Source organism: Polypterus senegalus, chromosome 12, assembly GCF_016835505.1.
Source record: "Polypterus senegalus isolate Bchr_013 chromosome 12, ASM1683550v1, whole genome shotgun sequence".
Lineage (NCBI taxonomy): Eukaryota > Metazoa > Chordata > Cladistia > Polypteriformes > Polypteridae > Polypterus > Polypterus senegalus.
In genome coordinates, this window is record NC_053165.1 from 54146079 (window position 1) to 54158869 (window position 12791).

At 37.2% G+C, this 12791-nt stretch overlaps 1 protein-coding gene across 1 annotated transcript in view; it reads right to left on the reverse strand.

Annotated features, from left to right (window-relative positions):
• kremen1 (kringle containing transmembrane protein 1) overlaps positions 1-12791 on the reverse strand; it is a 134270-nt gene that overhangs the window by 13423 nt on the left and 108056 nt on the right. The window contains exons 4-5 of the mRNA XM_039771416.1: positions 1758-1882; positions 990-1143 (exon numbers count right to left, since the gene is read on the reverse strand). Coding sequence (XP_039627350.1) covers positions 990-1143; positions 1758-1882 — 279 coding nt within the window. The remainder of the gene's footprint in view (positions 1-989; positions 1144-1757; positions 1883-12791) is intronic.

A 12791-nucleotide genomic window follows, 5' to 3' on the forward strand; every position in this document is an offset into this window, starting at 1 on the left:
CCACAACCCTGTTCAGGACAAAGCAGGTTTGGAAGATGGATGGATTGATTAGTAACAAGAAATACAAAGCATATTTTTAAACATTTGAGTATGAAACCAAATACTTATTCTTTCTCTCAGCCATTTTTTCACTTCAGCAGTTTACTGCTTCAGATAGTTTAAAGCCAGACTGCACCTTTGCACTCCCAGATAGATATTTTACCAGAAAATGTAAGATTATGATGACTGACTATACATTTGGTTTTTATTTCCTTTATTACTAAAGCTTAATCATTAATGAGTATCATTTGTCCCATCAAATTATAGTTTATATGTAGAAATGGACTAGCTAAAATAATAACCAAATACATGAAGCTACTGACATGAAGGTGAATCATTCACGACACATTCACTTTTAGGAGCAAGATGTGTGGGTGATCATCTTTCTTTTTTGGAAGATTGCAAAGAATACTGTATAACCTCAGAGTTTGTATTTGGGTAAATTTTCATCACGATCCAATAATATGGCAGCAAATACACAAGTGACTCAGTAAATCTGTAACAGATACTGATAATTTACTGTTTAATTCTTAATACACATTAACTGTTTTCTGGCTAAAGTTGTGGTGAATGTTTACATTTATTAATTTTAACAATGTTAAATTGTTTATTGCATGCGTTGTTGTGGTCTAGGTTGAAGTGAGATTGAAAGTCAGATGACAGTTTTATGTATGTGATACTGAAGAGATTCAGTTAGTACAGTTCACCAATTACTTGTTCCCACAGAACAAAACCTAATTTAAATAAAAAAAATGTTGTGCAAGAGTTGATTTCTTGGTCTATGGAAAAGGCACACCAAAAGTGGTTCCTTGCAGATTTCAAATTTTAAAGAAGTAGTCAACTGTATCAACACTGTCATAAACTAAACTAATGACACTTTAGAAGCATTTCATAAAGCTACATTTATTTTTGTATGAAAAGTGATCTAATAAAGAAAATTCTGAACTCACTGCTAAAGATGATGAGGCGTCCATCTCCTCCACATGGTTGGGTGTGATCCCCAAAACAAACATGATTGCATTCTGTGCTGACAGCTTCTCCTTGTCTCCTGTAATCTGGATCATTCCCACAAAAACAGGCATATCCTGATTCCATTCCTGCAAGCTGCAGTAGAGAAAGAAGTTAATGATTTTTGTAAAAGAGTATTATAAACTGGCTCTGCATGGCAAACACTCAGTAGAATGGTTTTGTATTGTCTAGAATTTAGCTATTCAGAGAGAGGCACATTAAAATAGACTACCTTCACCAACCACATAACTCCATAAAAAGGAGCAGAACAGTGAGACACATTTTCTACAAATATTTTCAGAAAAAAAAATGTGTAATCAAAAGAGGTCCAGTAAAACGGAATACTCTTAGCTGGCAAAAAAGAACTTATGGACAAATGCATGTACAAATAAGTAATAAAGTCTAGTAAGTGAGATAGCATTGCAGATGGGGTGTCACACACCACTTTGATTCAAGTGTCGGTGGCCAAATTTCCCAGAGGACAAATAAAGGCCTATCTGTCTATTTACAGTATCTGTCTGTCTGTCTATGATTATAATACAAAAATAGTAACTGTATTTACATAGAACTTTTCTGTGAAAGTACTTCACATGGAACATAGAAAGCACAAAATAGGTATACATTATAATTATATATATATATATATATATATATATATATATATATATATATATTTATTGATATATATATCTACCACTGTGATAACTTACCTTGTATCTGCGACTTCGGCAAAAACTAATGCAGCTTTGAATGGTCAGTTTGTTGGATGTCTCACTGCTGCCAGATAGCGTGGGAGGATCTCCGCTATCTCTGAAGCATCCTAGGTTTCCTGGCACTAAAATGAAAAGACACTTCCTATTAGCAGATGTTCAGTATTAAATCCAAGTCTGAATAAAATGCTGCCATGCTGCAGTTCAGTTCACATACTGTAAACAGTTGCAATGTAAAAGATTGAATTCACTGAGTCCCAATCTAAAAATATAAACATTTTATTAAGTCATACTTTTTTCACCTTTTTTGAATGCTAGATTTATTACACCAGTACTAAACTTTGGAATGTCCTCAAAAGATGTAATCAAGCATTACTTCATTACACCTGATATTGTCCACTTTAATACAATTTTGAAATGTATTTTTTATGTTGTTAAGTAATTACTGCTATTATTTGCAATGTACTTTTAGCTAAATAATCTTTTTAAAGCTGATTTATGATGAAGGCTACTGGGGAATCAATAAGTTAAAAACAAAAAAAAAAAATTGTCTCCACATTTTATATCCAGTATTTGTAGGTATGTATGTACAGTCAGGCACTGGCTTCCAGCTCCACTCTGAACCAGTCATTTGGCCGTATGTTGGTCAGAAACTATTCCAGTCATTGTGATCTTGGCCCTGTGAGTCAGGTGTGGGTTACTGATGTGGAATAGCAATAAACCAATATTTGAGTCTCGACTGCCTTTTTTCAAGGTGACATTCAGCGCTTTTGAACTGTCACTTAGCAGTTATCATGCCACTCACTCTTCCTGATGCACAGCAATATGGAAGTGCCACACAGCTGTGCTCCCAAAATTCCACAAGGAGTCGTTCATCTTTCATGTGTCAGTGCTTCACAGCAATTAATCGAATGTTGATGGGGGACTGGTCTTATCTTTATATATTCATACTTTTACTTTTTATGATTCATATTTAGGCATACTAAGAACCTTATTTTTAAGAACTAAATGGAAATATTAATTTATTTGTGCAAACATTAGAGTTTGGGTGGAATAGATAAAGTAGCACCTTGTGATATTTCATGGTGAGCAACCATTAATTCAATTTAACAAGTACCAGCATTTTTTATACAGTTTTCACTTTCTTCCATAAACCTCAGTCCCGTAATTTGATGGTAATTTAGTGGAAATGACTGTACTGAGCCACTGCTACAGAAATTCCTATACCAAATGCTTTCTCCAGATTTAAGTTGAAAGTTTGGGTACTTTTTTTTTTTTTTTAATGTTACAGAAAAGAAAGTGCTTAATATGACAACTGCCACTTAAAACTATTGCCACATTAAAATCTAGAATTCTGGAACACCCCAAACATGTACTGTCTTTCCAATGCACTTCACAAAAGTGCTCGAAAGCTGATTGATACTGAATTGAGGATAGGCAGACTTATGTAAGCAAAAAGAAAGTAGATTCATAAGAAACTGTAGCTGAAATTGTTGTCATTGCTCCTTTTCTAAATAGCCAAAGTTAATCTCCGTGTGAGAATCCTCTTGAGAAAAAGAAAAAGCTAAATAAATTTCAAAATGTTTTGTTTGTGTATGAAAGCTTAATAATTTATTATAGAAATGCCAGGTTAGCATACCTAATGGCAATGGAAAAATGTATGTAGGCTTAAGTATTAAATTTTAAAAAAAGCATTGAGTTTTAGTTGGAAGGCCTACTACAAATATATGGGTTTATCGCACAATAACTTGCCTCAAGGTAAATTTAGTCAATGTACCAATTTGTGCGCTAGGAGTATTCCCCGTCTTACTGTGAAAACTTCTTGAAAACTGATAATTGTAATGGTTTATGCTAATACATAGTAATACTATTATCATAATGTGGAGTCCCTAGCAACTTGCTCTAATGTGGTGTTATGAGGTGACATTTAACGGGTTTTATGGTAAAAGGAAAAGACCAGAAGATTAAAATGTAATCTAGAAAACAATGAGCTGTTGAAATAAAATTCACTGTGATAATATCACATTTGATCTAATTATTTCATATGGGGTTGTGATTCAAAATGTAAGTAATATTCCATTAAATGAAATTATCTCTGATCACTAATATTAACTTGTTCTTGCCATTACCTATACAATCACATATTAAACAAAGACTGTGCGACATCTGGATTGTAACTCTGTATGAAAATTTGTGCATACTGTATTTTGATAAACTCAAACTTAATTATGGAGAATAATCAATTGATCAACTGACATATTATGTATCCCTGAGAGAGGCCTTGATTACAGTAGGCTCCTTAAAACTAAATTCATTAAAACACATAGAAACTCGCCCAGGTTTAATGATAGCGCTTACACTATGAAGTCAGAATGCTGAAAATTAGGTGGAGAACAACAGAACTACAAGTTGTCTGAAATGCATGGACATAGAGTTTTAAAACGTGTAAATAAGCTCTTTTTGGGGTCTGCTTTGCTTACTATTGCAGATTATTAGATGAAAATATAGATAATCGGTATGTATTGTTTAGAACAGTTGCTAATCCAACAAATGCGAATTATGAACTGCCACGCAAAATACCAACATACATTAGCAGTGCAGACTTAATGAATATCTTTCATGATAAAACTGGTAATACGTGATTCCAGATTTCAGTGTCCTCTCACTGTTTAAATATTTTGGTGTAAAACCTTTTCTGTTCTTGCAAACACCACTGTAGTCATTTTAACTTTATAGCAGACCAAGAAGTCTTAAAACCTAAATAAAATCTACCATCTGTCCTTTCAAATGATGCAGACTGCAACCATATTCTGTTTTTGAGTTTAAATAACTCAAAACACACATTGAAACACCATTTAAAACCATACAAATATAAAATTAATATGGTTTGTAAATATGGAGGATGCAGAGAAATTAATGAATTAATTTATTCCATTGACTACTGCAATGGGTTATTCTAGGGCTGTTCAAACAGTTCTATGTGTAGCTTTCAGTTTATTGAAAATGCTGCTCAAGAATCCTTACAACAATGATAAAATACAACCATATACCTCTAGTTCTTAAGTCTTAACGCTGGCCTCCATTTAAGTTTGTGAGCTGAATTTAAAATTCTCCTCCTTGTATATTCCCATATTGTATGCATTTCTGTTCTGTGGCCTTATTATATCTAATAATTACTTTTGAAGCTAATTGTATGTTTAAATATTCATGGCAGTTTAATTCTGACAAGTAAGAATTTTACTGCAATCTTTACGTGTTAAAATAAGCTTGAACTTGAATTAGTATAATTATTAAAATAAAAAAAAAACACTGACAATTTAAAAATATATGTATGGATATAAAATACAAAGATATAATAGGAAGATGTATTTTGTTTGTTTTTAAATGACATTTTCTGTGCTCTGGTTTTCTTTATGGTAACACAATTATTGTTATTGTATTGTTGTTGGGCTTTTGTCCAAAATCACAAACCTGTGTATTAGGCTAACTAGAACCTTGGCATTTGCCTGATATAAATAGAATGATACTGGCAGGGTGGGCTTTAGACTCCCTCAATCCAGCAGTGGAGAAAGCAGATTTTGCAAAGTGAATGGAAAGTTTATTTTATTCTGCTATTATGTATTACACTATGTAGAATGGGAATTGGTGTGTGTATATATATATATATATATATATATATGTATATATATGTATATATATGTATATATATATATATATATATATATATATATATATATATATATATATATGTATATGTATATATATAAATAGAGAGAGAATATCTCATATAAAAGACAGAGATATGGTAGAAATAGATACATTTTTAACTGATGTTATTTTAAACAACATGCCACCAGTCAAAGCTGCTTTCAACTTTCTAGTCTTTTATGTGTGTTTATTTATAGCTGAGCTCCGTCATTCTTGACAGGACTGCTCATTTCTCATGGTGCACCTGAGACAAAACACTTCATAGTTTGGCCCAGAACAAAACAACCGATATGAATTTAAAACAGCTCACAGTCCAAGATGCTGAAGCACGCTGCCAGGGCACAAAGGTGTCCCACTGCCTGCGGCACAAATTTCTCACATTCTCCAGGTCTGTGCCTACAGCAGCTGAAACCACCCATGAACCAGGAAGATGTGAGTGAGACAGGGCTGTGGTATGCAATGTGTTTCTGGCAAAGACTGTTCAGATGAAAGCCATGGTAAGGTGGAGAAGCAGCACCACTAGACTAAGCTGAGGTTAGTTGGAGTAAACAAAAAAAAAAAAAAGCTGAACTCTACACAGAAGATATGATCATGAATAGGGACAGTCACTTACACCAGCAATATCCTGGCTATAGAAAGACAGTTGGCTCACTGAGAGTCTGTGCTTGGTAGGATTACAGCCATGTATGCAACTTGGCTTGGCTACCAAACTTGACTCTAAACCATAAAGGTGCAGGTTCAATTGCTACCTCCATCTCATACACATCATAAAGCAGTAGTTGTGCTCCAGTTGTAAATATTTAAACTACCAGTATTTGCAAGTTGCCTTTGGACTGGGTTCTCTATAGTGACAGTCATTTTAATTTATTTTTATTTATTTTTTTTTTTGTAACATGATGCTGGGTAGGCACTAATGGAAAAAACAGATATGGAAGATGAAATGATAGCGTTTTGAATTGCAGTTTACCAGTTATTGGTTTGCTTTTAAAGCATTTTATGGTTTTGCTTGTGATAAATAGTGCTCTCACTCAGGAACCATTACTTCTAATACTAATCTCTCATAAAAATTAAAACTCATAAAGCAAACATTTATTTTAATTGTTTTATATGTTTGCCATGCATTGTCCTGGAGTTTGCCTAGAATGAACTGCCTATGCTACAAACATGACACCTTCAGCTGTAAACTTAGGGCTGTGATCTTAGGCTGTTTTAGTAACAACTTTCTTGTAGGCAACTGCAACCTAAAATCTTGACCAAGGTCACACCTAAATGAGACGTGTTATGTATCCAATGCTACCACATCATGGCAACATTTATAGCCAGTCGCACCTGCAACCTCAAAGAAGATAACCAGTTATAAAGCACTAAACATTTAAAAAAAAAAAAAAAAAGTGTGTCCCTTTGTTGACCTTACTATGGAAAGTGCCGTCAGCAGCAGCTTAAAAATGTCTGCGATGGTGACCCATTCAAGCACTGAGCTGCAGAAGAGATGTACAAATTCCTGTTATGACTGACAGCCACATGTACTAGAACGCCGCCACAAAGAACTTGCTGTTCTCTTGAAGGGTGAGAAACCTGTACTCAGCCTGCACATGCCAGTTGGCATCTGTTTTAAAAAATCCGGAGTGCCCAAGAACAAAGGGGAATATATATATATATATATATATATATATAGGAGGTAAGACTTTTAAAACTGATTGTTAACATAAACTATAACTCACTAAAGATTCATATTTATTGAACGTGGGTCTCCAACATGGGCTGTAAAGTGTTTTGTAACACTTTTTCATTTAAAATTGCTATTGCTTACAAACCTGTAAAGCAGTCAAGATAATCCAGTCCTTTGTTTAGTTACATACTGTTATGGAATAGTAGCACAAAACTAATCTTGGTTCTAGACATTATATACCGCAGTGCAACTACAGGCTGTGTGGACGGGCCGTTATGCTGGAAGCTTGCCAGGATTACATTTTGGCCGTGTTGCAAGGCTTTATTTATCAGCATGCTTTCCTTCTTGACATTAGAATGAAATCTTTAATGGTGTTATCCATAAAGAATATTTCTGAACATTTATGTAGCCTATATGCTTGATGTGCTTCATTGATGGTGGTAATTTTCTTTGGTACACTGTATTAAGGATAAATTGTCTTTTCACTTGACCTTTGGAGGTCAGAGCGCAGGGTCAGCCATTTTGCAGCGCCCCAGAGCAATTTTCAAGTTAAGGGCCTTGCTCAAGGGCCCAACAGAGTAGGATCTGTTCTGGCAGTAATGGGATTTGAACCAGCAACATTCCAGATACCATGGTAAATGGATTTAGACATTGTTAATTATGCTTCCATGTTTTCTTCAGTTTAGAAGTACTTGTAAAGTGTGGAAGAGACTCGATATTCGGATTTATTTATTTCAAGCAGATTTTAATATTAAAATGTTTTGCTGCTAGCCCATTCAAATCTTTCATTGATCTACTACTCTACAGTTAATTCAGAGCAAGAGATCAGAACTAGTAAGTGTAATGGTATAACTCCAGTTTTTATAAACAGATTTGCCTTCAGTAAAATTTTTAGAACAGTCATTTTGACATATAAAGGTGTAAATTCTTTAGTCACCTCCTGAACCTATTAATGTATCCAGAGCTACCACTAACTTTTCAAAATAATGGCCTGTTAAAAGTTCCAAGGAGAAATAAAAGTGGAACCACAGAATGTGAAAGGTCAAGTTTTTTTGCCATGTACACATTATAAGAATCAATCTCGTAAGAAAAGAAAGAAATTCCATTGCAAGGTGAATCTTATATATAAACATCTACGCATGGAAGTGTTTGCGTCGGTCCAGCACGGAAGTGAGAGGTGGAGTCAGGGTAAGGGCTCCGCCTCAGAGGAAACAGAAAACTTGCTTAGCCGCAAATAACGTAAAACGAGGTGAGCATTTCAGCAAAATGAAACCTCCAAAGAAAGACAAAGTTGCTTAGCTGCTAACATCAGCAAAATGATATGTCTTTTACTTTTCCTCCCGTCGCTAATACACAAGCAATGCAGGTACGTCGGCAAAACAAATTCTTCTAGGCGAGAGATGCCCAGAATAGTTCTTTTCTGCTGAGAAATCAACAGCAGAAACACGAAACGCAGTTTATAGCATTCCATGCAGTTCTTGCCCAGCAGTATACATTGGACAAACATCAAAAAGAATCGCAACACGTATACAGGAACATCGCAACGCAGTCAGAAGGAAGGACTCACGATCACTTATCTATACACATACAAAATCAACAGGACATACACTTAACTGGGACAATGTACAAGAAAGATTTAAAGCCAGTACTACAAGTGCCAGAGAGCTGGCTGAATCTTGGCTATCAGACGATAACACCATTAATAGACATTTGGACATGAACCCAGCATATGCAAACTTAAGAACATATTCATAATAAATAAAACTTTACGACCAAAACTACTTTATGATACATGATTTATTTTCTTACTTTGTGGATATCCAGCTGCAAATATGCAAACCGTACCACAGACCTTCGCTTCCATATATATATATATATATATATATATATATATATATATATACACACACACATAATCCAGGCCCAAAGCAAAATACAGTAAACCAAAAGCCTCCTATAAGGAGTTAATTACATTAATCAACAATTGGGCTACTGTTGGCCGAAGGAGAAGAAGAGGGGCGAGATGTGTCCGGCGGCAGGAGGAGAGGAGCAAGTTAAAGAGAGTGGAACTGAGGGTAGGAACTTTGAATGTTGGCAGTATGACTGGTAAGGGGACAGAGTTAGCAAATATGTTGGAGAGGAGGAAGGTTGATATATTGTGTGTGCAAGAGACTAAATGGAAGGGGAGTAAGGCCAGGTGGATTGGAGGTAGATTCAAATTGTTCTATCATGGTGTGGATGGGAGGAGAAATTGGGTAGGACTTATTCTGCAGAAACAGTATGTCAAGAGTGTTTTGGAGGTGAAAAGAGTGTCAGACAGAATAATGATTATGAAGCTAGAAATTGGAAGTGTGATGATGAATGTTGTTAGTGCATATGCACCGCAAGTTAGGTGTGCAATGGGTGAGAGAGAAGATTTTTGGAGTGAGTTGGATGAAGTGATGAACAGTGTACCCAAGGGACAGAAAGTGGCGATTGGAGCAGGTTTCATTGGGCATGTTGGTGAAGGGAACAGTGGAGACGAGGAGGTGATGGGTAGGTATGGTGTCAAGGAGAGGAATGGAGAAGGTCAGAAGATAGAGGATTTTACCGAAAGGATGGACATGGCTGTGGTGAATTTGTATTTTAAGAAGAGGTAGGAACACTGGGTTACGTACAAGAGTGGAGAAAGATGCACACAGGTAGATTACATCCTTTGCAGAAGAGTTGATCTGAAGGAGATTGAATACTGCAATGTGGTGGCAGGGGAAAGTGTAGTTAAGCAGCATAGGATGGTGGTCTGCAGGATGACGTTGGAGATCAAGAAGAGGAAGAGAGTGAGAACAGAGCCAAGGATCAAATGGTGGTAGTTGAAAAAGAAAGACTGCAAGGTTGAGTTTAGGGAGGAGGTGAGACAGGCACTGGGTAGCAGTGAAGAATTACCAGACAGTTGGGAAACTACAAAAGATGTAGTAAGGGTGACAGCAAGAAGAGTGTGTGACATTTGGAAAGAGGAAGGAGGAAAAGGAAACCTGGTGGTGGAATGAGGAAATACAGGAGAGTATACAGAGGAAGAGGATAGCAAAGAAGAAGTGGGATAGTCGGAGAGATGCAGAAAGTAGACAAGAGTACAAGGAGATAAGGCACAAGGTGAAGAGAGAGGTGGTGAAGGCTAAAGAAAAGACGTATGATGAGTTGTATGAGAGGTTGGACACTAAGAAGGAAGAAAAGGACCGGTGGGCTACACAGAGGGACCGAGATGGGAAAGATGTCCAGCAGGTTAGGGTGATAAAGGATGAAGATGGAAACGTACTCACAAGCGAGTAGAGTGTGTTGAGCAGATGGAAAGAGTACTTTGAGAGGCTGATGAATGAAGAGAATGAGAGAGAGAAGAGGTTGGATGATGTGGAGACAGTGAATCAGTTCACTGGGGGAAGTAAGGACAGCTATGAAGAGGATAAAAAATGGAAAGGCCGTTGGTCCAGATGACATATGTATGGAAGCATGGAGGTGTTTAGGAGAGATGGTAGTGGAGTTTTTAACCAGATTGTTAAATGGAATCTTGGAAATTGGATGTCTGAGGAGTGGAGAAGACATGTACTGGTGCTGATATTTAAGAATAAGGGGGATGTGCAGGACTGTAGTAACTACAGGGGAATAAAATTAATGAGCCACAGCATGAAGTTATGGGAAAAAGTAGTGGGAACTAGGTTAAGAAGTGAGGTGATGATTAGTGAGCAGCAGTATGGTTTGATGCCAAGAAATAGCACCACAGATGCAATGTTTGCTCTGAGGATGATGATGGAGAAGTTTAGAGAAGGCCAGAAGGAGTTGCATTGCCTCTTTGTGGACCTGGAGAAAGCATATGACAGGGTGTCTTGAGAGAAGCTGTGGTATTGTATGAGGAAGTCAGGAATGGCAGAGAAGTACATAAGAGTTGTACAGGATATGTACGAGGAAAGTGTGACAGAGGTGAGGTCTGCAGTAGGAGTGATGGATGCATTCAAGTTGGAGGTGGGATTACAACAGGGATCGACTCTGAGTCCTTTCTTATTTGCAGTGGTGATGGACAGGCTGACAGATGAGATTAGACAGGAGTCCCCATGGACTATGATATTTGCTAAAGACACTGTAATATGTAGCAATAGTAAGGAGCAGGTTGAGAAGACCCTGGAGAGGTGGAGATATGCTCTAGAGAGGAGAGGAATGAAGGTCAGTAGGAACAAGACAGAATACATGTGTGTAAATGAGAGTGAGGTCAGTGGAATGTTGAGGAAGCAGGGAGTAGAGTTGACGAAGGTGGATGAGTTTAAATACTTGTGATCAACAGTACAGAGTAATGGGGATTGTGGAAGAGAGGTAAAAAAGAGAGTGCAGGCATGGTGGAATGGGTGGAGAAGAGTGTCAGGAGTAATTTGTGACAGATGGGTATCAGCAAGAGTGAAAGGGAAGGTCTACAAGACGGTAGTGAGACCAGCTATGTGAGCTGAAGGTGGCAGAGTTAAAGATGCTAAGATTTGCATTGGGTGTGACAAGGATGGATAGGATTAGAAATGAGTACATTAGAGGGTCAGCTCAAGTTGGACGGTTTGGAGACAAAGTCAAAGAGGCGAGATTGCGTTGGTTTGGACATGTGCAGAGGAGAAATGCTGGGTATATTGGGAGAAGGATACTAAGGATAGAGCTGCCAGGGAAAAGGAAAAGAGGAAGGCCTAAGCGAAGGTTTATGGATATGTTGAGAGGGGACATGCAGGTGATGGGTGTATCAGAACAAGATGATCCACTGTGGCAACCCCTAAAGGGAGCAGCTGAAAGAAAAAGAAGAATCAAGACTTTAAAATATAATGCACTGGAAAAGTAAAAGTGAAGGCAGAATGTCAGTCGAATCTTAATAATTAGAAATGTCCTATGCCTAACCAAAGAAAGCACAATAGTGTGAAACATTCTTAGCTGGTACATAGATATAGTATCTAACTTAAGCTTGCTTAAAATAAAACGTACATTTAGTTCCTAGGCTTGGCCATATTGTTTAAAGGAGATATAAAATGTTAAAGACAGAATGATGCAGATTAAACAGATACAAAATCAGTAAAGCTAAATGTTTTTGTAGTTCGATACTATAAAATATGACGGTTAGGAGCATGCACTGATACAGTGCATTGCCGCACCCACCACACGACAAACCAAATCAGGATCCCAGATTAGGACCTGAGTGTAGCCATGCAACGGGTGATACCTCAGCACCACACTAGTTCAGATGGAGTGGAACAGTGTGAGGTTTTTTGGAGTGCCAATTCTGCCACCCAACACCCAAGTGTTTCCCTGCAGGTTGGAGGGCCTTCATACCCAGGACGGAGCAATTGCAGGTTAAGGGCTTTGCTCAAGGGCCCAACAGAGCAGAGTCCCTTTTGGCATTTTACGGGATTCGAACCGGCAACCTTCTGATTGTCAGTGCAGATCCCTAGCCTCAGAGCCACCACTCCGCCATAAAATATGAGGCAATTCAGAAATTAGGTTTGTATGTTCAGTTAATTGTTATCACATGTACAGTGAAGCACTTACTTTCATATGCTAATCAACATTTTTATTACATTCCATATGATTTCCTTTTCTGATCATTAAAGGATATCTAATTATTACTCCAGTCACAGGCCAAGCATATTTAGGGCAGCTACAAG